This window comes from Clavelina lepadiformis, chromosome 7, assembly GCF_947623445.1.
Source record: "Clavelina lepadiformis chromosome 7, kaClaLepa1.1, whole genome shotgun sequence".
Classification (NCBI taxonomy): domain Eukaryota; kingdom Metazoa; phylum Chordata; class Ascidiacea; order Aplousobranchia; family Clavelinidae; genus Clavelina; species Clavelina lepadiformis.
In genome coordinates this window covers 2,580,218-2,604,228 of record NC_135246.1, presented here as the reverse complement: position 1 = coordinate 2,604,228, position 24,011 = coordinate 2,580,218, and the positions used below count along the sequence as shown (strand labels likewise).

At 36.6% G+C, this 24,011-nt stretch overlaps 4 protein-coding genes across 4 annotated transcripts in view; 3 read left to right on the top strand and 1 right to left on the bottom strand.

Annotated features, from left to right (window-relative positions):
• LOC143465206 (uncharacterized) overlaps window positions 1–10,973 on the top strand; it is a 32,603-nt gene extending 21,630 nt beyond the window's left edge. The window contains exons 3-10 of the mRNA XM_076963396.1: window positions 7,569–7,669; window positions 7,826–7,921; window positions 8,035–8,140; window positions 8,433–8,630; window positions 8,999–9,104; window positions 9,177–9,331; window positions 9,516–9,679; window positions 10,572–10,973. Coding sequence (XP_076819511.1) covers window positions 7,569–7,669; window positions 7,826–7,921; window positions 8,035–8,140; window positions 8,433–8,630; window positions 8,999–9,104; window positions 9,177–9,331; window positions 9,516–9,679; window positions 10,572–10,757 — 1,112 coding nt within the window. The 3' untranslated portion in view covers window positions 10,758–10,973. The remainder of the gene's footprint in view (window positions 1–7,568; window positions 7,670–7,825; window positions 7,922–8,034; window positions 8,141–8,432; window positions 8,631–8,998; window positions 9,105–9,176; window positions 9,332–9,515; window positions 9,680–10,571) is intronic.
• Window positions 559–5,357, top strand: LOC143465513 (adenylate kinase 9-like). Its single transcript, XM_076963845.1, has 5 exons — window positions 559–2,301; window positions 2,456–2,614; window positions 2,901–3,065; window positions 3,723–3,857; window positions 4,924–5,357. The coding sequence occupies exons 3-5, from the start codon at window positions 2,995–2,997 to the stop codon at window positions 4,967–4,969; spliced, it is 252 nt and encodes an 83-aa protein (XP_076819960.1). The 5' UTR covers window positions 559–2,301; window positions 2,456–2,614; window positions 2,901–2,994; the 3' UTR covers window positions 4,970–5,357.
• Window positions 10,974–11,595: 622 nt separating the features above from the next.
• LOC143465477 (zinc finger BED domain-containing protein 5-like) lies at window positions 11,596–13,502 on the bottom strand. Its single transcript, XM_076963799.1, has 2 exons — window positions 12,655–13,502; window positions 11,596–12,390 (listed from the first exon to the last, which is right to left on the bottom strand). Exons 1-2 carry the CDS (start codon window positions 13,450–13,452, stop codon window positions 11,692–11,694), a joined length of 1,497 nt encoding a protein of 498 aa, XP_076819914.1. The 5' UTR covers window positions 13,453–13,502; the 3' UTR covers window positions 11,596–11,691.
• A 1,731-nt stretch (window positions 13,503–15,233) lies between these two features.
• Window positions 15,234–23,960, top strand: LOC143465510 (proteasomal ATPase-associated factor 1-like). Its single transcript, XM_076963842.1, has 7 exons — window positions 15,234–15,359; window positions 16,876–17,116; window positions 17,302–17,400; window positions 18,016–18,143; window positions 18,847–19,079; window positions 22,017–22,224; window positions 22,368–23,960. Exons 1-7 carry the CDS (start codon window positions 15,298–15,300, stop codon window positions 22,678–22,680), a joined length of 1,284 nt encoding a protein of 427 aa, XP_076819957.1. The 5' UTR covers window positions 15,234–15,297; the 3' UTR covers window positions 22,681–23,960.
• The last annotated feature ends 51 nt before the right edge of the window (window positions 23,961–24,011 follow it).

Sequence of the window (24,011 nt, the reverse complement as noted above, 5' to 3'; positions counted from 1 at the left end):
TTTCAAATTGAATACATTGAAACAGCGATATGGCCATTGTTATACCCTTACAAAACAATGTGCGAATCAAGTGTTGGAAACGGTAATGCCCGGATGAGTTTAAAACGAGCATTTATATTGAAAGTTCTAAGCCCAGTTGTAGATTACTCTATGGATTACGCATTGTTGCAGTTCAATTATGATCGTTGGTTGTATAAAACAATATCCGGGGCTATTGAAGCTGGAAGAAGGTTTAAGCCCAACACCTACAAATCACTAGATGGCAAAAGCTTTTCACCATCTTACTGGAAATGGCAACACTTATACCTTGAGGATGCTGTTAAGCAATTTGGTCCACCGACAATATTTATAGCTGTGAGTCCATGTGAGTGGACATTTCCTCTTCCAAAATGGCTAGAGCATTTTCATGACGAGAACGGTTGGAAACCGTTTGAGACCGTTGGATTTGAATGTCTGCATACAGTGAACGTATTACAGGAAATTGCTCGTGCTTATTTATGTGGTAAATCCGGTAAATCATTTTGCCGGAAAGGGCAAAAGCTCACTTGATTTTCATTTTCAGTATGAATACAGACGGCGAAAGCGTGGCCTATCGATCCTTTTGAACTTGGGAGTTTCAAGCAAGAGGTGTCAGAAAAGTTACCACAGGGATAACATTATTAACATGTGTGAAGCTCTACCTGAAAATCGTCTTGCCCGCCCATTGCCCACCCTGCTATTTCACAATGAGCAGGTTGACTGATTGTAACCCAGTATTCATTGCTAGTTTCTTTTCATCCTTTTATGTCGTTCTACCTATCATTTTTGTAAGGTTATTCTAAATGATTTTTGAATCTTGAATGCGTTATGTTTATTGTTAGGCAAACCTTATCCGAACGTTCAATGCCTTCCATAAAGAACTACTGTTGTATGTAGCAGGCATAGTTAATGGAAACCGTACCTGAACGTCGCATTGAAAGGTTTCATTGAACATGTCGATCGAACGAAACGAGCATATACACTTGGCATTGGGCCGATTGAGCAGATCTGAAGCTGTTCGCCAACGGCCAATGTAATTAAAGGGGATGCCCGTTGAAAAAGGCACAGCTTGAATGAATTGAACGGAAAATTTTCACTTTTGATGGCATTGGGCCGAATGAGCAGATGTAAAGCTGTTCGCCAACGGCCAGTGTAATTGAAGGGTATGTGCGGTAAAGAAGCAAAGCTTGAATGAATTGCACGGAACATATAAGCTTTCGATGGCATTTGGCCCAAGTAGCAAATATGAAGTGTTTCCTGAACGGCTAGTGTATTGAGAGGGGCTTCTTGCATAATGAGCGGAAGCAAAGTTAATTCCCAGCAGTAACTGAAAGGGACTCGGAGGTGTCCAGTATGAAATTGTACTTGAAGCCGGTAATTTCATTAAAAACCTATTTTGCAGGTGGTATAGGTTAATGTAAAAATGAAAAAGTTCACAACTGCTAATTATGGGAATGGAAATAACGCTGGTAAAGTAAACTTCTTCCAGCATTTCCTGAAAGATTTTCTGAGGCCATATGGCTTAGCAACAACTGAAGCATCAGGTACTCCTGAAGACTTCAGCAATAAGCTCAAGTCTTACTCATGCGAATGGCTTTGCCGTCCAGGAATTGCGTTCAGTGAGTTTGCATAGACAATGCGAGCTAACTGGGCTTGTATACAACAACAACGGCAATCATTAGCTGCTGACAAGCCATTTGAAAAGTTGTCGGAAGAGTTCGAAACCATAATGGATTTGTGCAAATGTTTGCAAAGCCCAGAAGCGATGTCGAGCAAGAAAATGAAAAAGAGCATCAAATTGTTAATGGAAAGAGTTCAGAATACTTCTGAACTTTTCAATGCTTACCAGATGCGGCTATGAAGGACCTAACGCAAAAAGCCCAAAAAGTTAGCTCACCATCTCCAAGGAGAAGGTCGATAGCAGAAATCATTGCTGGTATTTCTGCAAACGAGGACAATGTTTCGCGAGGAAGTGCAAAAAACAAGCAAGCAAAACAACCGATTACGGTGCATGCTGTGAGTAGGCTATATCAGCTATACTGCTATAGTATACTGTAACGTAACTTATAATTCCAGCCCGAGCTGCCAAACTGTCCGAGCTCTGTTTCAGTCCCACCGAGTTTGAGGTCCGGCGGGGCAGTTATGGTCAGTACTGTCCGGTCAGTCTCAATCTTTATGGAGAATTGGTCGACTGCAGCTTCGATTCCAATCTCGAATTTGCTGTAGAATTCAAGTCCAAGTATTACAAAACTTCCTCCAAGAGAAACATGGAGATATTTCTAGGTATGAGTTCCTTTCCACGATTACGTCATTGTTTAGATTATTGTATAATGTAATAAACGCTGTAATGCAGAACCTTAAGCCGATTCCCAACGTACCGAGTAACAACATGCAACAAATTACTGTAATTACAGCTTTGCGTAAATCCTATTTTCAGCTAATCTCGAGAAATTTGTGGAACCGCTAGCAACAAGGCATTACCACCGCCAGAAGAAATACCGAAGCGACGGACCCGGGATGAAGTGAAGGTGCAGTTTCCAAAGCAGATTGAGTTAAACGGTTATTGTCCAGTTACGTTTTGCGATGGAAAACTCGGGCAAGTTTTGGACTTATGACACAAGAACCTTATTTTTTAAATCCTATAGCTTCACTACATAATCAATTGTTTTCTGTAATTATTAATTTAAAATTCTTTAATGGCCTATAAAGGGATTATTAGTTATAAATTCTAGCGCTTCAAACTTTTATAGTAAAGATATCATTTGTCACAAAGTTGGTTGAAGTTATGAAGAGTTTCTACATGTTGTACGCTTTCCACGTCTGGTTTACAGCTATTCCATGTCGTTTAGTGTGTGGTAATAACTTCTGATGTAATCTTCCAGATATGAAGCTTTGGTCGAAGGAAACTCGGACTTAGTGGTTGAGTACAAGGAGAAATTATATATTTTCCAAAATGAAGAAAAACTTGAGAAATATATGAAAATCCCATCAAAATACTCGAACCTAAAACTTCCAAATAAACTTCCGCCGAAGAAGCAACCAACAGAGTAAATATAATACTTTATACACGCAGTATACGTATGTGATATAGATTTCGGTTGAGCTAAAGTTGCAATATTTATGAATTGCTATCATAACAATATATAGTTATATATGCTTTAGAATTTAGATATAAAGAATAGATATAAAGAAGTTTATAAAGAATATGTAGATTTGTAGGGACACCTTAAACTACCAGTAGATAATTAATTGTACAAGTTTGAAAACTCCATATAATAAATGTACAACTGGAATATTTAAACCTTGAATATTACAAACTTTATCTTTTAACAATAAAGTAACAGACCATTTGTTTGTTCTTGTTTTTGGTTTTCAGTTTGGCAAAACCTAACATGAAGTTATACAGCATGTTATTTTTTGTTCGGATTACTGTAATCCAATTTGTTACTATTTTGCCTTTTTATTTTGCCCACTTTTTCTTTACCTGTTTGGAAAATTTCAATTTGGCGAATTCAGTATTTTTATTTTACACAAATATGAGTTACCGGAATTATGATTATACTTTACGCATAAAGAAACATAAACAAAAATGCTAAAAACTCTAAAAGTTTCGTAAGCATGGGCCAGCTATCACAGGTTTCTACTGAAATATCGCAATTTCGGTTTCCTATTTTTGAATCATTTTTATTTTCATAAATCTCCAGCATCGTCGGTCTTCCAATGCTGGGCTACTTAGAGCAAGGAGCGGCGACTTCCGTTATAAAAGCTCTCACTGCTGTGGGCTGCCTCAAACCGAAGTATCCTTTCCTCAGTGTACAAAGGTCATTCCTCTCTGAAAGGTAACTAGAGGTCACATTGCAATAGATGAAATAATTTGTGCAATTGTTAGTTGTACGAGCATAATAACGCCTATTGACAATTCTGTTCGTGTTATTTCGCGTTTTATGTTTCTATCGCAAAACGCGAAATGAATTTTTTTCGGTAAATACTTGCTGAGTTTAGAACACCCAATTTTTCGTTGTACGATTCAGTTATACGAATCGTCGAAATTATTGCAATTGTAAACATAAGCAACGAAAACCAACAATCAAACGTAGACTAATTTGTAGTATGAATATTAGGGATGTGCCGCGAGAAAGCTTATTCGAGTTCGTGCGAACCCGAATATCATGAAGGTCGACACGAACGAATCCCGAATCTATTCGTATTAGAACCAAACGATAAAATTTCCTCCAAAAGTTGTCAAGTCTTGCTTCTAAAATGACGTAATCGATAAACAAATCGCTTTCTTTCGAAAAATAGTGTTTAAAAAACGATTGAAAAAGCAAATTCGTTAGGAAAACGACCTTCATTGTAAGTACTGCTGACTCTAGTTTAGCTTTGTCGGGAAACTAGATCATCGTTTTTAACAAAATTCAGTAAATTTATAAGTAATATTCTATTCGGGTTCGCCATTGTTGGTATTCGTGTTTGCATGAATCTTACATAAAGGCGATATTCGGCGAATCTATTCGGGTTTGGGTTTGTATCGACCCATCCCTAATGAATATACAGTACTTAGAGAAGGTTTCATTGCAGCATGCACTTGACATTGGGGTTTGTACAACATGACATCTAGATATCATATTAGTCCATATCAACTTAACCCAACATGGCTACTTTCAAGTTTTTTTTTTAACTTTGTTTAGAAGGTTATATTGACTGGTGATAAATTCTAATTATAAAATGCTGTCAATCGTAGTATCATTACATCTGCGGTTTAAAATATTTCAAGTTGAGACGACTGGGCAATATATCGTCCTAAACCTAACCTCTAGCCTAATCTGACAAGTTCGACTTCCTCAATCAATGGAAAAAATATATTTCAGTTATTCTGTATTCTGTTTCAAAAACTTTTCTTTGCAGCATTCAGTCCCAAGAATTCCGGGTACATCCGCAAGAAATACCGTAAACAGTTGGATCAGTTCGAAGAAAAATGCCGACTCATCACTTACCTCGGGTCGAACATGACTACGCGTTATCACGAACCAGTCATGCGTCCAATTGACTTTGACCGGAAGATGGATACTTTTCTCAGTCTCGTAGATAAGCCACCCCGACATAATGTTGCTATTTAAAATGATCCGGTTTATGCACAGTTATTTTTATTCTTTAGTGTACAACGGAGTTCCCTGTTTTTCTTCTATATGGATTTTTGTTTGTAATAAGTTTTGATGACCGGAAGTTATTGTTTGATTTTGTATTAAAACTGTATTTTTTTAACTTTTGCTCTTTCTAAAAGCCTCCTTCCTTTTGTATTATTGGTTGTGCGCTTTGAATAAATGTTATAGAGACTTATATGAAAACGACGTCCCTCTGTTAAGAGCGCGTATAGATTTTCCAAAAGAGAATGCCGCTGAATCAGATTATTACCACAGTCACAGTTAGTTGCCTTAAACATATTCGTAGGTTGAACATGCTGAAAAGTACACTCAAGTCTTATTTGTAACTTTGTAAGTCTTTGTTGATAAAGTTTTTGGCCGACCAGTTTTGTGTTTGTTGCCTTGCATACTGAGAGGGTGTCCCGAAATACCACGGCAAACTGTTAGGTCAAACCAGCGAAAGTCCGGTATACGCCGTTTCTTTCGTTCAAACAAAGTTCCCTGGACTTGGTCTTTAAATGGTAAATTAAGAAAACAATTTGTTGAGAAACAAAAAAGCCACACGAAACTATAGTTAATGGTTTATTTAACAAGTTGCGAAAAGGCTGCATTCAAAAATCACTCCAAAGAGCAACTTTTCCAACTTTCTCAAAAGAAAGGTATGAAAAATTCAAAGATTAAAAGATTATTAAAGATAAAGGTTATTTCGCAAAGCTCTAACTGAACCAAAAGTCTTTTAATGCAAACCGCCAATAATAATCAGTTTTAGCTATGGGCGGCAAAAATTACTTCGACTTGTTGAATCAAACCAGTTATACACATATAGGCCCGGCGGACATACTTATGTAATCCTAAAGACAGTGTTTTCTCGTACAAGGTAGCTCTGGAATAAATACAAAACTACAATAACCACATGTTACATCAGACATTTGACATCACTTCAAACCGAAAACATTCCAAGAAATAACCGCCAACCGTTTTACTAGATTTTAGCTAGATTCGATTACATCAAGTGTAATTGTACTGACCACATTTTAAGCAGCCCTGCATTTACTTATTCAAAACGAGAATTCGGATACTTCGTCATGTGTTTTGTTCCATTTACTCATCCGCGAATGAAGTGTTTACTTCTTACTTTGTCACTTATTCATCTACTTATACATAGACTGTGAAGTGGAAAAATAAAAAGCACAGATTATCCCGAACCGCAAGTGAAACTCCTTGTTCGTAAATAAAGTCAACCATTAATACTGAATAAGGGAACTGATAGACGACTTCATTCTAGTACAGTGATTCCCAAACGGTGTCCCACCACAGATTCTCAGGTGTGCCGCGAATCTTTTTGGAATTTCGGAAAAGAAATGTATAGGCCTACATATTTAAAATAAGGCATGCAGACAAGCATGTGCAACTTAAAAGCTCTCCAACTGCTTCAATAACTGATAAATAAGCACATGTCCATCCAATAAGCACATCCATCGCATTAACAAGTGAAAATATATGTTTTTAAAGCAACTTTTCTTCTTTTGTAAGTGTGCCGCGAGGGTTTTATAATATTTCTAGTGTGCCACAAGCTGAAAAACTTTTTGGGAATCACTGCTCTAGTATGTGGATATCATTTCAAATGGCATGTGTATTGCGAATATCTGTTTGTCAACAGCGCGGTGTGTTATTGCGTATACAGTAAGCCTTTGGTAAAGTCTTATGTATAGGAATTCTTATCTCAATAACAATGGTTATTTTTACGGACTCGGTGTGGCTTGTACCGAACAAGTTTACATTTTTGGATATTCCTGTTTGTTTTCTGCTCAGTTTCTGAATCAAATCGATTTGAATTCGAAACATTTCCAAGTTGGCACATTCCTACTATAAGTAAGCAAACAAGTGCTTGTGTGCAATAAGAAACGACATTCAGAAATGTGAATTGAAACAATGTCTCATGTAACACGTAGTTTTGTATGATAAGCTTAAAATAGGCCTACTAAAACGAATCGACACTATGCAAGGGAATATCCCCGCGGGGTATAAACGCTATGCTTGTTCAATAAAGTATGAAATAGTAAATCAGGTTATGAAGAAAAAATTTTTATTCGACTTATGTCCTTCAGCTAAAGCTGTTTGTACAGAAAAAAGCCTCGCTGCTTTTAAAATTTCATGAAATAACGATTCAAACACAATCGTAGTTTGAAAGGCAACAATGAGTGTTCGTATTTTAACGGCAACCTCATTTCTTCTTTGGTTAAGTTCAAGGTAAAGTAACGGTAGTAAATAAGGTAGAGAAATTGTTGTATAAAGGTTGGATTTAAGCCTAAAGTTAAACTCATAAGTTGCATTTGGAAAGAATCATTTTATAAAAAAACGCTTTCCAATACAAACAAAGAAAAAATATTTACTGATTTTTTTTTCATTAAGGTGAGTTTTACACCTCCTCAATATGTTGGCAATGTGACGCAAGCAGCCATGATGCTTGCAGAGCGCAGGGAAAACTGGTTGTTTGCCCAACTTACAAGGTTGGTAAATAAACCTTTTCAAAAATTTTGCGATTTATAGGTCGATTTATATATATATATATCATTTAGATCTATTTCGGACTGAAATTTTTCTAACATTTTTTTCATGATTTGAATTTTTTAAACAACGATTACCATTAATAACACTGCCATCAGGATATTTGTTCTACGGTTGTTAGAAGGAGTTTTCATAGATATCAGATAATAAAAGGTTGCAAGCAAGTGGAGTCATGCTTCAATGATCACCAACAAGTACGTAAGCAAGCAACAAAAATAAAAAATAGTTATGCATATAATTGATTTATAGTAAAATTCAATCCTAATTTTGTTCTATTTCATTGACGTCTCTCTTGATATTTGAACAGAATTGGAACGGAGAGAATCAGTGTAAACCCAATTCTTTGTATTCAGTCTGTCGTTGCTGTTGCTATGGTGACGAATGCAACACTGAAGAAATATGCACGTCATCAGGTGAGATAAAACCTTCAATGTGAAGTTTAAGTGACGATGAGTTGAAGTGTGCTGAATATCAATAGATATTGTATCACTAAATCTTTCCTGAATTCCAAAGCCTGGAAAATGACTGTTATAGGCTACAAACTAGGTTACACTTTTACACAGGCCAACCACTTTTAATTGCCAAGAGGTTTGCTGCTAAGCGGTTATTAGCCGCGCATAAAATTTTTCTACACATTTTTATTTTAACTTTTCTGTTAAAACATGTAACCATAGAAATTAAGTTGTACATAACTTTGACTTCAAGCTGTGGGAGCAGAAAAATGCGAATCCCTTCCAACTAGCTTCCAGTATGGTGAGATCGAATGCACCGACTCCAATTTCGTGGATTCCAAATGCACATTTAGTTGTACAGAAGCTGGATATGAATTACAACCGAGTTCCAGTGAGCAGCTGACTTGCCTTTCGAGCGGAAATTGGAACAAACCATTGCCATGTTGTGCATGTAAGTAGCCTATAGTATAGCATTTGGATGTCGTTGCCTAGCTTTGTTAGGTTTAGTACTGTATATAAGTTCAGTTTCTTTTTAAATTGTATATCAAAATCTTGTTCATGCCGAAATTTTATTTTTATTTTTGTTCACAGCCAACATAAATTTTTGTTGTTTTTCGTTTTCTTCAAAAGACCGCAAATAAATTTCAATTATTATTTATTATCCGACCAATTTTCAACGTCAGTATACATGACGTTCGTATTTGTATCGTATTTTAAAATCAATCTCGTCTTTTGTGTTTATATTGAAGATCGTAAATTATGCTACTTCAATATCTTTCGCAATGATCTGGTCTAATCTGGAATTGATTTTGTTTACAGTGCCCTGTCCTCCTTATCTTCCATTAGATATTGTTTTCCTGTTTCATGCCAGAAGTGAAAAAGACATAACTAAGCTATCCATCCCGTATATAAAGGGCAGATACCGGTAAATATATATAAATTTGAACTCGTGCAGTTGACCATTTCACCAAATGCTTTACCATTATTGAATTTTCAGCAATTTCAAAGCTGGGTTACCAAATGGATTCCGTTACACGGCAATGTATTTCGGAGAAAAAATTTACGAATCAGCTCTTCTGTTTGAAGACACGGAAAACATCACCACAGCAGAAGAGTTTTTATCCAAGATCCGTATTTATCATAACGAAACAGGTTAGATTAGAATAACAGAAAACGCTAAATACAAGATGCAGTACAACCGAAAGCATTATGGTAACTTTTTTGGGGGGTGAATTGTTTAATTTAAAATTTCAGTTTTTTGACCAGTATTACAATATTGCCTATCTTTCATGAAACACCACACAGACGTAGACCTACAAGAATTGTTTTTCAACAGGAACAGCTGTAAACACCGGTGCTGCCTTACGGTACGTCTACAACAACATATTCTCAAAGAATGACAGACCAGGCGTACAAAAGGTGCTTTTCTTGCATACAGACGAAAATTCAGCTGATGACGTAGCTGCACCAGCAAAAGCCCTAAGAGATGCTGGTGTCCTGGTAATGATAGGCTGTTATGAGTATACAGTAAATGCCGCTTAATACAGCATCGGTTAAAAAAGCAAACCGTTTATGAGACCAATTTAGCTGATAGGGAACAAAAGATGATTTTTACACGGTTTGATTATTAAGTTATAAGTTCTCTACTTCTAGATTCTAGAACCATCTGACACGTGTGTAGCGAGAAACAAGAGAGGCTTCAGGCCAATGCGAACGATGCAACCGCATTCTACCCCGCGCTATTAATACCAAAAGGAAAATAATAATTTAGCTTTTTAATTCGGCTACCACTATTTCACCGGAAAAAATTGTGCATTTAAAGCTATTTTTCACAGTTTCTTGTTAACGAAACTTGAATGTTATAACATAGCAACCTAATCTAAATCTAACTCTAGTAAAACCTTAAACAGCTAAAATCAATTTTAGGCATGGCCTTTCTGCTTACTTAACCGCCCATATTTAACAACAGGCTGCGTGACCTACTCACGGTGAAATAGTCTCGCTCTTTTATTTTGTGCAAATCACGATGTTAAGCTATTTCGCAAGTTGTCCCCAAATGGAAGGTTTGGCAAAAATATATCACAAAGCAACGCTTTGATGAGAGCACATTTGCAAAGAGTTCATTTTTGGATTACGAACTAAATAAAGTTATTCAACTACTAGCTATAAGGCCCTACACGGAAAGCAGTGAAAGTGTGGCCCTTACTGTCGAAGCTTGATAGTGCTTAGAGCAGCCTGACAAGGAGCGATAACCGTTTAGCTCAAAACTATTATGGTACAGAATAATCTTTATCTTTGAATTGAGAAATGTCAAAACTCGGCGATGATTCCTCAAGGCTCCAATCTTTTTGAGCACATTTTCTATTTTAACATTGTGCTTCATGGCTTCTAGATTTATCCTAGATTCATCTACGTCAACAGCAACGTCACAATCAATCATGAACAGCTTTATGAGATGGCGGGAGTGGACGGTCACGTTTTGGTGCTGAGGCAACCACAGGAAGGTCGAATAATGTCATCTCTGTACGACACATATTTGCATCGCTTTTGCCCAACAGTCTGCCAGAGATCAACATAAAGCAAGAATGATTGGAATTTAGATTTTGGTCATCATACATCGCTTCTATTGTTGCGTCTGCAGTTTAAGCTATCGGACATTACTGTGACATTACTATCGGACATTACCATGTTTAGAATTTAACTGGAGACACAAAAATTGCTTAACAAATGCCAATTATAGAACTTGTTTGATTTGATTATATCCAAACGTCACATTACAAAGATAACCTACTTGTGTCGTTAGTGGTCGCTGGTTTGTTATAACAAACGCTTATATGTAGGCTGCAGTAGTACTAGCATGAAATAAATTGCATCAATACAGAATTGTACCAAAACCGAGAGAAAAAAACAACAGAATAGAGATGTCTAAATGACTCGAGTCCTGTAACTAAGTATCAATCGTCAAATAAGCTTAATCCGAAGAGCATCACAACGCATCACATCACAACGTTACCGTTTCATCAACACGAGACGGCTTCTATCAGCTTAAAGATATCAAATCAATATCAATGTCAAATTGTAATCAAATAACTAATTCTGTAATCAAAGATTTTTAATCTTCGTTATACCAGGCTTTTCCACATTAACAGTGAAACGTGGCACCAGTTAGTCAAAGCCATTATAGAGAAATCTTTATATAAAGTTACCACCAAGCCCAAGTGGACTTTCTCAAATGATTCGACTACGGTTTTTATGTTTCTCGTATTACCACCCTATTTATTAAGGATTTACCCATAGGGATGCTATAAGGCAGTGTTTCTCAAACTTTTTCCGACTGCGTACCACTGGCGTACCACTGGCGTACCACTGGCGTACCACTGGCGTACCACTGCGTACCACCTGGCTCCGGAATATCTTATTTAACTCAAATCTACCAGTATTTATTGTTATAGTTATACCATAACAACACAATTATTATACCACAGCAAAGAAAGAATAACAAACAACACAATTTAATGCGACAGATGCAATTGTTTCTTATGCACAAGAAGGTCTATCCGGGGTACAACTTTGCTCACAGCACATCTGAAATCATGTCCAGGCTCAGTTAGACGATTTCGGCTCTTGCATTTGATGGCCATTAAGGCTGAGAACCCTTGCTCACATTCCCATGTAGAAGGGAAAACCAGTAGCTGACGAACAGCATTTCGTGCCAACGTTGGATAAGTTGAACCCATGTTTAGCCAGAAATCTATGGGGGAGCACTCCTTCTGCTTTGCTTTTGCTGTGTCGTCAACTTGAATATCAATGATCTCTTCTTGTTCTCCCGTTCCTATGAGTAGAAAAGCTGGGTCGATGCAGAATGGATTGACAGCGTAGGTGCAACTTACTAAATCTGGAAAGTAATGCATCAATTCCGCTCGGAGCAGCTTTAGGTGATCATTAATTTCCTGAGATAATTTATCATTAGGCTCCACTGGAAGTGTTGTAAGGAGTTGGAACATCCCGAACTGTTTGCTCTCTACGTTTTTGGTCCAGACATCTAGGTTGCGAATGAATGCTTGCAGCTTTGAAATAAAAATTGTAATATTGCTGTTTGTTCCTTGGAACGAAAGATTTATGAGGTTGAGAGCCTGGAAAATATCCGACAAGTAGGCCAGCCGTGAGATAAACTCATCGTTCTCCAAATCATCTTTAAATTCGTGGTTTTTCTCTTTGAAAAATGTCAATAGTTCACCCCTAAGTTTAAAGACCCTCCTTGTCACATTCCCGCGGGAAAGCCAGCGGACCTCTGTGTGGAAAAGGAGACACTTGTGATCAGAACCGACATCTTCACAGAGCCTTGCAAAAAGTCGAGTATTCAGAGCTGACGTTTTTATGAAATTCACAATTTTGATGATTTTGTTCAAGCATGACATTAAAGCAGAAGGGAGCACTTTTGTGCAAAGTGCAAATCTATGGATAAAGCAGTGGACGAAGGTCGCCTTTGCTGCTACATCTTTCACATATGCTTGAAATCCTGATTTTCGCCCCAGCATCGCTGGAGCACCATCTGTCGTGCATCCAACTAACTTGCTCCAATCTAGCTCATTCTCTTTAAAGAAATCGGCCAAAACATTGAACACATCTTTCCCTTTTCTTGTAGTAGCCAGCTCCTGACTCAACATTAACTCTGTTTTCACTGTGTTATTTTGTATAAAGCGAACATAAACTAACAATTGGCTACACTTGGCGACATCTGTCGACTCATCGAGTTGAATGGCAAACCCGAATTTTGAATCTTTTACTCCAGCAATTACTTGTTCAGCAATATCACCAGACATTTCTTGAATGCGGCGTTTTACAGTATCATTAGAAAGGGACACGCTATCCAATTTCGCCGCTGCCTCTCGTCCAATCAGGTTTCTAACTAATGCCTTTGCTGCCGGCAAAATAAGGGACTCTGCGATCGTGTGAGCCTTCATGTTCTGAGCAACCAGGAGGGAGACTTCATATGATGCTTTTACTATCCCTACCTTCTTTTGATGAAACTGGCCAGTCTGGTCTAGGCGGTGTCTTTTTGCATTCACCCCAAGTCGCTCAAAATAACTTTGGTCTCTGTTCTTTTTTTCTGCATGGTTCGATTCAAGGTGTCGTTTTAACAAGCTAGGCTTCATGGATGCATTAGAAAGGGTTTTCATGCATAGCACACACTGTGGCAAACATTCTCCTCCGTGCTCGATAGCAATGAAACCATACTTAATATATTCTGCATTATACTTTCGATTCGACATGGCTAAAAATTATCCTGCTAATTTACTGATAAAGTTACTTTAATCCTCCCTCGAGCTCAACTGATTTGACAGGCACACAGGAAACGGAACTGTTTTGTTTGTTGTGTATTTGTGACGTATTAATACGAATGTGAAATTGTTACCGAAGAATTCAAAAACAGTCGCTCACGTAACCTTCGTAGCTCAATTCATTGCCTCTCTCATGTGAATGTACCATGAAGCAGGTTGGAAAAATAATAAATACCGACGAAATCTTCGCGTACCACCTAAAATACCTTCGCGTACCACTAGTGGTACGCGTACCACAGTTTGAGAACCACTGCTATAAGGTAATTCATGAATTAGCAATTCGTATTGGGAAAAGGTAATATTTTAATCTCTTGTGGTGATTGAGGTAAGGCTAATCGTATGTCCAATGGGTAGGCCTAATCCACATTTCAGGCCTATGGATGTTGCTGGCCTAACCTAAATACTGGCTCTACTCGCCTCTACTTAATTAAAAAGATTACCTTAACTAAGCAGTTGTTTACTAATTTGATTTCCTGGTTTATTAGGCACTTTATGCAAACATTGTAAAGTGTGGTAATCATTTAAATCTGAGAGCAACTAGTCAAAGATTACTTGGTTGATACGTAATAACAAATTTCATTAACAAAATGATACTATCACCGTTTTCGTGCATTTTTTAGACGTTCTAAGTATGTTTCTGTGCGTTTGCGCAGAATGCCATCTCTTACTTACACTACTGTCTTGCGGTTCCCACCAATGATACTACAAACACATGTACACGTTTTATAGTATCATTGGTTCCCAGCACCGCGCCAATGAAGAAAAATGAAATGATAGAATCTGTTTATCGAATTAGGGTTATCCCCAACATTTATAACACCTGTTATTTCTGATTTTCATGTGATTTAAGTATGGTATGGTTTCGATGTGTTTTGGTATGGTATCGATGTGTTTTGGTATAACAACAATTCAATAATCTTTATCCTCTAACTGAAGAAATTATTTTTCCGACTTAAATTTACGACATCGTTCGAGCCCCGGTGACCGGGCTAACCCTTGTGCCAGTTTCGATTGTCACCTAGGTCCTAGGACCTAGGCTACCGTTAATTTTATGTTGCCCGAAATTAAAGTTGTTCAGTGTTCACCTTAACAGGAACAAGCGTCGCTAATGCGTTGCCTAAGGGTATTGCAAAGGCAGCACCACTTACAAAATGGGTTGCGCATGGTTGCTATAAGTTTAAGTCCGACGCAAAAACGAAAAGTTTGGAGGTAAGCCTAAATTTAAGTTGCACCTCATGTTACACTGTTCAAGGGCTGCTGAAAGCATTATTTGTGCTGAAAGACATGGATTTTTGCGTTGATAAAAAATCAAATCAATTAGTTTCTTTTCTTCCAAGTCGCTCTAGGCTACCAAACTGCCAGTATGGAATGAAAGTTTTTTGTGCAACGGACAGTGTAATTTTCAAAGACTAGTGTGCACCAGATAGCTACGTTGTGCACTGGATATGTTCGGTGCACAACGCTTTTTTCTATAAGGGCCAGACTGCCAGAACAGAAATGAAAAACTTCTACAGTTCTTAAAGAATTTTTGAAATATCCTTACGCTATGTAGGTTAGGCCTATAAATGTTATAAATTATGTTAACCTGTAGGTTATTGCACATAGACCCGCTTCTTAATAGTCTGAGCTCAAGTGATGTAAATTTAAAACAACAGCATAAAGGCATTACTGAAATTGTTATTTGTTGATAAAATGGATTAGTTGGAATCATACATATTTTTACTTCTTTTTCAGGTTTTTCGTTACTAATTTGGTTTAATCTGACAATTTTTGCAAATGAATGAAACTGGGAATAGCTGTTTATTCTTATTGCAAAGTTCTTGGCATGAAGCATTGTGGTAGGCACGATTCTTTGTTTGAATTTCAATACAATGTTTTCATTTGTAACCATTAGCCTACATACCATCTGTAGAAATAAAAACATGTATTAAAATTTCTATGCATGTCATTGTATTTGTATAATAACCACCACACTTTTTCTTACACCATTTTGCCTCGATATATGCTGTAGATTTAGTCTAGCTGGTAATTTAAAATTATTGATCATTATTTTACCATTATGCTCATAGTTTATGAGAAATTGCAGAGCTCTTTTATTAAAAACCCAAGAATTATGAATTATTTAAAGCAGTGGTTTTCAACCTGGGAGTCGTGACCCCCGGGTGGGTCGTTTGCCTTTTCTCTGGGGGTCGAGAAGACGACAATTAAATACCAATCACTATTACAAGAATGCCAATTCAATAAACGAGTATTTTTTTCAACAGAGTGGTATCATAATTTATGTTATTTTTAATTATAGTTTTTTGTGCTATTGCGCATACACAAATGTATTATAAAATCAAAATTGAATCAAAATCAAAATTTTTGGAAGGTAGTCGTCAGTTAAAATGGGTCGCGGTATGAAAAAGGTTGAAAACCACTGATTTAAAGGTTTTGAGACTACTAAAATTTAAAAAGCTTCATTTTTTGTAACTGGAATAGTTAGTTTTGAAACAAGGCCTGGTTTTAAATGCTGTCATGTATAAATTTTTTTTATTTTTTATATTCTTTTACATATTGTTTCAAACATTTTGCAATTAGTTTCCTTTAATTGATTAATTATCTTACCTGTGAAGAGTGTATTTGGATTTGAATGAATGATAATGAAGAGTGTATTTGGATTTCAGTAAATAACACTTTTTTCTTTATCAGTTACATAATAATTATGATCAGAAAATGATTTTATAGTTTATTGAAGTTCAAAACTTGTTTATGAACGTTTGTTTGTTTGTTTGTTTATTTTGTTTATGAACCACCTGGCCAAATTATGCACAGTTGCTAAATGCGCTAGACCTTGAATTTTCACGAGAATTTCTTTCACAAAAAGAGTCCATCAAAATTAACAAAATATTATTAACTTTTTTCAAAGCTCTGTATCATAATGCTTACTATCAATGAATACCAACTTGAACATATACCAATTGATGGATACTTGTTTTTCCCTTTTTATAATAAAAATGGGCTTTGTTACGTAGTGCAGTAGTTTCTGCAGCAGTGCAATCCACGTTAGCACAGTTTTTTATTTGCCATTTTCAATTGTAAACCAAAATTTGGAAGTTTAGAAAGAATGAAATAATTTAGGTTTATGTTTATGAGTACTTGCATCATTTAAACTTGAAGCTCCTTGATGGAGTAGCTGTGTCCTATTTGTTATCATATTGTGTTCAACAAACTGCAGTCAAAATGCAAATAATATCAATCAATCAACGTCATTTTGCTTAATGACAGCCAAATTTAATGATGTTATGGCCGAAATGTTTTTCGTGTGTTTTGTTTCTGTGTTGCAAAAAATGTAAGCTATTTTGTTATGTTTAGGACGAGCGGTGAAAAAGTTTGGGTATCACTGAAGCACTTTGGATGTGATCGGTCAACCGATCATGGTGAAATACGCGGCAGAAAGATGGATGAAGAAGCATCTGAAGGCTTCAAAACATCTGCATTTTTTGATGTTAAGCAGAGTGACAAACATTCCATTACTTTACGTTCATCTAAATTTGGCGTGACTACAAAATTCATGGCTCCAGTGAAGCGGTTTACAAAATTACACAACAAGAGTGTAGGTTTGCTTAAAAAGCTGTTAGTTTTTATCTATTTAGCATCTATTCAGTATTTAGCTTTTTTATTTAGCATCTGTGATTTGATTTTATATATCACTGCCTTAGAGCATAACAAAGTAGTAGAAATGACACTTCTGTCAATTTTATCTGAAAACATATGCGTATCTCCTTCTACATTCTGTAGATCACTGCTTTAGATATCTCATCCGGGGGTGGTCTTGGTGTCTCTGCATCAACTGATGAAACTTTGCTACTTTGGGATACTGCCACTGGCACTGTCAGAGTAAGACGATTGTAGTCAGGATGTGTTTATGAATTCAGAGTTTATTAGTACTTGCAATAATTTCCTAATATGAAAAAGTGCTTTAATGCAATGTTGCAAGTTATATAGAATGTATCTTTTATGCTCACAAGTCATATCCCTGCTGTAGGAATAAATAGAATTTTTTGAAGCTAAAATACCTGGGCTGGGAATTTAACTGATATTCTTTAGCAATTGTCTGGATGATATAAACTGTTTTTGCTGATATTTAGCTGTAAGCTGGGGGTTAGCTGCCATAGTCACTTAATGGTAAATCGCGTTGTTAAATGCACTAAAAGTACTGTTTATTCTTAAGAAGCATGATGAAAAGTGTTGTATTAGCGACGTATGTCATACTTGTCATGCTAAACTGTAAAATTTATCAAGTAAACAAAGTATTCAAGCATTAAAGTGATCAACAGAGCTGCATATTTCCACGAATCGATGGATTATTAAAAATTTTGCTCCAAATCTCTCCTGTATGTTTTCGGCTAATGGCTAACAAAATGTTTAGTCGCTAAGACTTTTTAGCCATTAGCGGTTAATATCTGGATAAATTTTCGCAACCTTATAAAATACAGTATGCTTTAATTTCAGAGAACATTTACTGGACATGCTGGGGAAGTAAATTGCTGTAAGTTTTTTCCATCCGGTGTAGTTGTCCTAAGTGGTGGCATGGATACTCAATTGAAGATTTGGTCAACTGAAGATGGCTCTTGCGCAAGGTTGGTGAAGAAAAATTTTTATGTGTTTTTTGCGTTTTGCATCACTACATATTAGTCATGTTATGGGACCACAAAAATAGTGTGTTACATATTTAAGACTAAGAATTCGGCAGATTTCCTTTTACTGTGTAGCATTAGCAGTGTCAAGATTGCTGCTTAACCTAATCAGCAAATTTCATTGTTAATTGCAGACAAAACTACTCATTGTATTAGTTTCTGCCATGTCAGACTCAAGTTTACTGTGCAAGGAATATATTTAAGCAATACAGTGATAAACCAGGCAGGGCATATCAGTGTGATGATGGATTTACAAAAGTTGCCTCACATTCTTTCTTATATATTCACATTCTCAGATTAAAGCTAACTAAGTCTTTCATTGCCTGGAGGTTTAGCCTGATAATTTTTTAACCCTATGTTTCATGAACACAGAGAATTACTCCAGAAAATAGACTTTTAAAGTCTGTAGAAAGCTTTGATTGGGTAAATGAAGGAGCAGCTACTAGTTGACATCCAATAAATATTTCATGTTATAGGAAAATCCACTGCATGTATTATTTTACCTTAAGCTTTAAGTTTGCATTCTTTCTAACTTCAACAATCTCATGACCATTGTTAACGCAAAGCTAATAACATGTCAGTGGTTGTCAGCATGTCACATTTCAGCAACGTTTTATCTGGAATATTTTTGTTGCTTTTGTTGCAGGACTTTAAGCGGCTCACATAATGCAAGTATCTCATGCACTGAAGTAGTAGACAGAGGTAGAAACATCATATCGTGTTCGAATGACGGCACTGCCCGTTTATGGGAGTGTGGGAGTGCTACTTGCATCAGTTGCATCACAAAACACAACTCCAAGATAAACGCCAGCTCACTTACCACCGTTTCTTCAGCTTTGTGTGTGCCTTCGACAGGAGACACCATGACCACTCATCAAAGTAAATGGAAGCGAGAAGTATTTGATTTTGTTTTAATTTATTTTTTATTTTCACGAAACTATAATTTCGAAATACTTGAAAAATATTTCAGCGTGTAAATCAGTTTTAGGTTTTTAAGGATTTTACTTTTTATCTTATGTTACACTTATTTTTTTATTTTACTTATTTGTTAAAAACATGTCGCATGTCGTCATGAAAGTCGCAAAGACTTTTTGGTCTGTTTATGAAAAAGCAAAGTTTCTTTGGTCTGTTTATGAAAAAGCAAAGTTTCTTTCATCAACTTAGAAGGAAATCCTTTCTATCCTTAAGTTTATCTCTGGAGTGCCATGAGTTGTTTCATTAATAGCAAATCGTTCATAACTTCTATGTTCTATAGCGATTTTCATTTAACTTGTAAGATTAATTACACTGGTCAACACACATTTTGGTGCCAAGAAAGTTTCAACGGTTTTAGGGTATTTTTATGTCGCTGAATCCAAAAATGGCATTAGTTTTTCCGAATTGGCTCTAGTTTTTGAGATATTCCATATTTTTGTTTCAAAAAGTGCTAAAAATACGCAAATTTTGACATAGGTAAAATTCTCTTTATACTACAACTTTGATGAGTCTACATCTGTCTTTTCAATCATGTGCATACAGTATTCTTCTATTTCTGATGCGATATTGTTAAAGACGCAATCGTTAACACAGAGAGCCTTCTTTACGCGAATCATGTATCGTGTGAAAATCAAGCAAAAATTATAAAACTTAGGCGATGTTAGCAGTAAACAACAGATTTTTGTAACGCAAAAACAGGCGACGTTAAAGCACAAACACTACTTTTAGTAAAGCTCAAAGTACATTTAGTAAGCTGTCAAAGCACGCTAATCAATCATATATCGGTACTGTAATACAAAAAAGTTAGTCGATGCTTGTAAATTTTCTTTTGTACGACTTTCTGGAATGTGATGCAGCCAAGCAGTCACGTTGGAGACTCCAACAGTAGTCGGCCATCATATGGGCATCCCACCTGCCCTGATACCTCTCTTCCATGACCTTAATGTCCTGGTGGAACCTTTCTCCCTGCTCTTCACTTAGATCACCAAGGTTTGCAGGAAAACGATCTAAGTGGCTGAAGAGATAGTGAACCTTGATACTCATCTTCACACCCAAATCTTTCAACTTGGAAAGCATATCTTCCACCAATTCTTGGTAATTTTCAGCTTTTCAGTTACCAAGAAAGTTCTGTGTGACTAAAACAAACGATTGCCAAGCAGCAGACTCTGTGTCTGTTATGGACTGCACAAAACACACATCCTTTATGAGTTTGCGGATCTGAGGGCCATCAAAAATGCCTGCTTTAAGCTTTTCGATGGTCAAAGCAGGAAATGTTCTGCAAATATAGTTCCCAATCCCAAACAATCCCCAATTGCATGCAAGGCTTTCACAAATTGCTTCATCAAACCAAGTTTTATGTGCAGCGGTGGAATGATGATCTTCTCTCTAGCAACTAAAGGTTCATTTATGATGTTACCTTCACCTACTCTCATGGAATCTCTAAGTGGCCACCCTTTCTTCACCCAGTGATCAGTGCTATCCCACAAACAGATAAAACATGGGTATTTTGTATAGCCGCTTTGCTGGCCAAGCAAAAAATTTACCATCTTCAAGTCTACACAGATTAACCATTGGTGAGAGTCATAATCCAGTTTCTGTAATACCGTTTTAATGTTGTTGTACTCTTCTTTTAGTTTTGTTGAGTGGCCAATTGGGAGAGATGCATATCTGTTACCATTATGTAGCAATACACATTTCAAACTCCTTTTCGAACTGTCTATGAATAAGCGCCACTCTTGAGGTCTATATTGTGGCACTCCCATTTTCAGCAGAAGCCCTTCGATGTCTTTGCAGTAAACAAGTTCATCTTGTTGGCTAAAATACGGAAGTAATTATTTCTCTCTTGTACGGTAGAATGTTATTGAAGCTCCGGTTCCAAGGCAGTTTTTGTCTTTGAGTCGGGATGCCAAAATTTCTGCTGCTTCTTTGGATAAGTTGAGATCCCTGATAAGATCGCTCAGCTCCTCCTGCTTGAATGGCTCTGGAATGAATGGACTGCTTTCGAACACACTTCCACTGCTCTCACTTGCAGAGCTTTCTACCTTTTCATGAAACTCATCATTTTCCAAGGATGTGTCAGATAAATCACTAAATTTAGGCACAGGTACTTCCTCAGAGTGAGGCACAGGTCGACGAGCAGATTCTAAATTTGGGTAATTCCAAGTATTCTTTTGTATACTTGACTCGTGATATTCCTTTCTCTGGCTACAGAACTATTAAACTCTGATTACAACATCTTTAGTCTACAACAATATAGCTATAAAATGAGATATTGATATGATGTGATAACTGAAGGGAGTACTCTACACTGTACATGTGGTGAACAATACAAAGAAACTGTAGCTTATCAGAATGATGCCGAAAATGGAGTATTTTCAATGCCTTGTTTCTGAAGTAATGGGATGCTACAATAACAAATAGACATAGTGGAGTATCTGGTCCAAAATAAGTAATGCATACTGCCTAAGAGACATTTCCAATATGCATTTTACTGATGCTTGTGTTCACAATTGGCAGATACTAAAGTTAACGATTTTTCTCTTGTCAAAAATAAAAAACATCGATATCTCAAAAACTAGAGCCAATTCAAAGAAACGAATGTTATTTTCGGACTCAGCAGCCCAAAATTACCCAGAAACCATCAAAATATCTTTGGCACTCAAAAAAAATGTTTTTTTTGTTGGCCAGTGTTATTAATACGATTATGGCGGTTAGGTATCGGAAATACGTTAGCTACTAACTACACTTACCGTTCATACCGTGATAAAGTAAGGCTCACTAGTTGTAATTCATTATTTATTGGATGTGACATTTCCCATAACTTACAAGTGTTTTTTTCAGATGATCTCGAATTTGAAACTAAAGACAAAGTTTTAATAACTGGCTCCGAAAATGGAGATCTACTTGGTTATGACGTCGCAAACCGGACAGAAGTGCTGTCATTTAAATGCAGAGATTCAGTCAACTGCTGCACTTTCTTAAATGAAACTACTTTTGCGGTCGGACTACAAGATGGTACAATTCTGCTGATGGATATCTTAAAGCCAGGGTAGATAATGTTTTAGTTTTAAAAACATTTTCGCACGTCTAAGCATCATTTAATTTGATCTATTAACTCATACGTAAGATAGCTTCCTTGGGATGCATGGTTGTCTAACAGATATCAATATATTTTATGTCAAATATGTCCAGGCAACCTCTGCTGTCATTCAAGACTCTCGCATCGGCAGTGCTGTGTCTGAGCCAATCACGTCACAGTTCGCACTCGCTGGCATTTTGGGCAAGTTTCGCCGACGGACGAAGTTCCTTGTTTTACGTCGTCAACAGAAATGGGGACCTAAGTGAGAAAGCTGAGTCGAGTCAAACTTATAAACTTGAACTTCAGCTTCAGCTTGAGCTGAGCGGACCAGATTGCGACCCTGTGAACTGTATTGTTCAATCTTCGGACGGGTTTATATACACTGCGTCCAGGGATGCCGTTGTAAGGAAGTACAAAGTTTTCTGAAACCTTTTTTCATTTATCCTGCTACGGCATAAATTTCAAACAACAGCACACGTCACAGAATACTTGAAATAGAAATCGTTCTGCTTGCAGCATCTACAAAACAAAAGTCTGTCTCATTTATTCCGATCTTATTGTTATTTCTTCTATATACAGTACATGTAAGAAAAGAATGAATATGAATACGACTTTTTAATATAGGCTTATACTAAATTTTTTCATAACTTTTTTGTTAAAGCTGCAAAACACAAGAGCTTGAACGATCGCCTTGTTGTTGTCCGTTAAAAATGATTTTTTTTCGTGGTAGGTAAACTCACTAGAATATGGCGTGCTCATGTTTGTAGCTGACATTTAACAGCAGTGGCGAAAGATTGCAAATTAATTATTGGAGAAGACAGACACGAAAGGGCAGAAATAAAAATGTGATGAAATAAACAACTTTGCTCTGCTTTTAACTGAGGTCTCTCAGTTAATCCCAAGACCGAAATAAGCCAAACAGGGTGGTAATTGCAAAACTGTTTCATTTGTTTACCTTTGTTGTCCAGACTACAAAATTAAATTAAAGATGAAACTTGTTGCCAAATTTTAGTTTGTGATTGTAGTTTCTGTTCTCTCTCGTCTGATGGAGATGTAGGTTCTTTTGCAGATGTAGGTTGATGAAGGATTTACATTGGAGTAAAAAACTGCAATTGCATACAGAAAAACTCAAATTTTGCCTATTGTGGGTATTGTTTTCACTATAATAGATATATGACAGTGAAATGTGGCCGGTTATGCTGTGCCAGTTTAGTGAAAACCTTCTTTTGTGAACGACGGCTTAATAGTTATAATGGTCTTACTAGTCACAGCCAACGCCTTACTAAGTCATATTGAAATGGTTTTACCCTAACAACCATGTGTAAATACATCACTATATCGTTTAAACGCAAAACGACAAAAAAAATATAAAAGATTCATTTTCGGTTTTAATTGGAACCGGTATCATAGCACTAACTTCAAAGGCTTATCAATACTCGATGAAAATGTTATTGTGAGCAAAGCTTCAGGCAACACATAGATAGTACTTTGCAATACGTTCCGACTAAATCTTATCCAACGTGAGAAACATTGAGGGAGAAAATAACATTACGTCACCTCCAACATAATTATTGGGGGGCATGTCTGCGACGTGCCGTAAAATTTCTGCCCATTTTTGACATGTTGCGTAAGTTAGGTTTCCACACTGATTTACTACGTTTGCATTTTTATAAAAGCTTTAATAAATTAAACCGCAATAAACTTGACTTTTGAGGATTCTTAAACATTTGAAGCAAGGGAAGACACTGTTCATAAAA

Coding starts and splice junctions, on each gene's coding strand:
- LOC143465513 (XM_076963845.1), top strand. CDS start 2,995: ATGAAAATCCCATCAAAATACTCGAACCTAAAACTTCCAAATAAACTT. Junction 3,066..3,722: donor CCGAAGAAGCAACCAACAGA/GTAAATATAATA, acceptor ATAAATCTCCAG/CATCGTCGGTCTTCCAATGC. Junction 3,858..4,923: donor AGGTCATTCCTCTCTGAAAG/GTAACTAGAGGT, acceptor TTTTCTTTGCAG/CATTCAGTCCCAAGAATTCC.
- LOC143465477 (XM_076963799.1), bottom strand. CDS start 13,452: ATGTCGAATCGAAAGTATAATGCAGAATATATTAAGTATGGTTTCATT. Junction 12,391..12,654: donor TAGCAGCAAAGGCGACCTTC/GTCCACTGCTTT, acceptor TTTTTCAAAGAG/AAAAACCACGAATTTAAAGA.
- LOC143465510 (XM_076963842.1), top strand. CDS start 15,298: ATGAATGAAACTGGGAATAGCTGTTTATTCTTATTGCAAAGTTCTTGG. Junction 17,117..17,301: donor CAAAATTACACAACAAGAGT/GTAGGTTTGCTT, acceptor TACATTCTGTAG/ATCACTGCTTTAGATATCTC. Junction 22,225..22,367: donor ATGGATATCTTAAAGCCAGG/GTAGATAATGTT, acceptor AAATATGTCCAG/GCAACCTCTGCTGTCATTCA.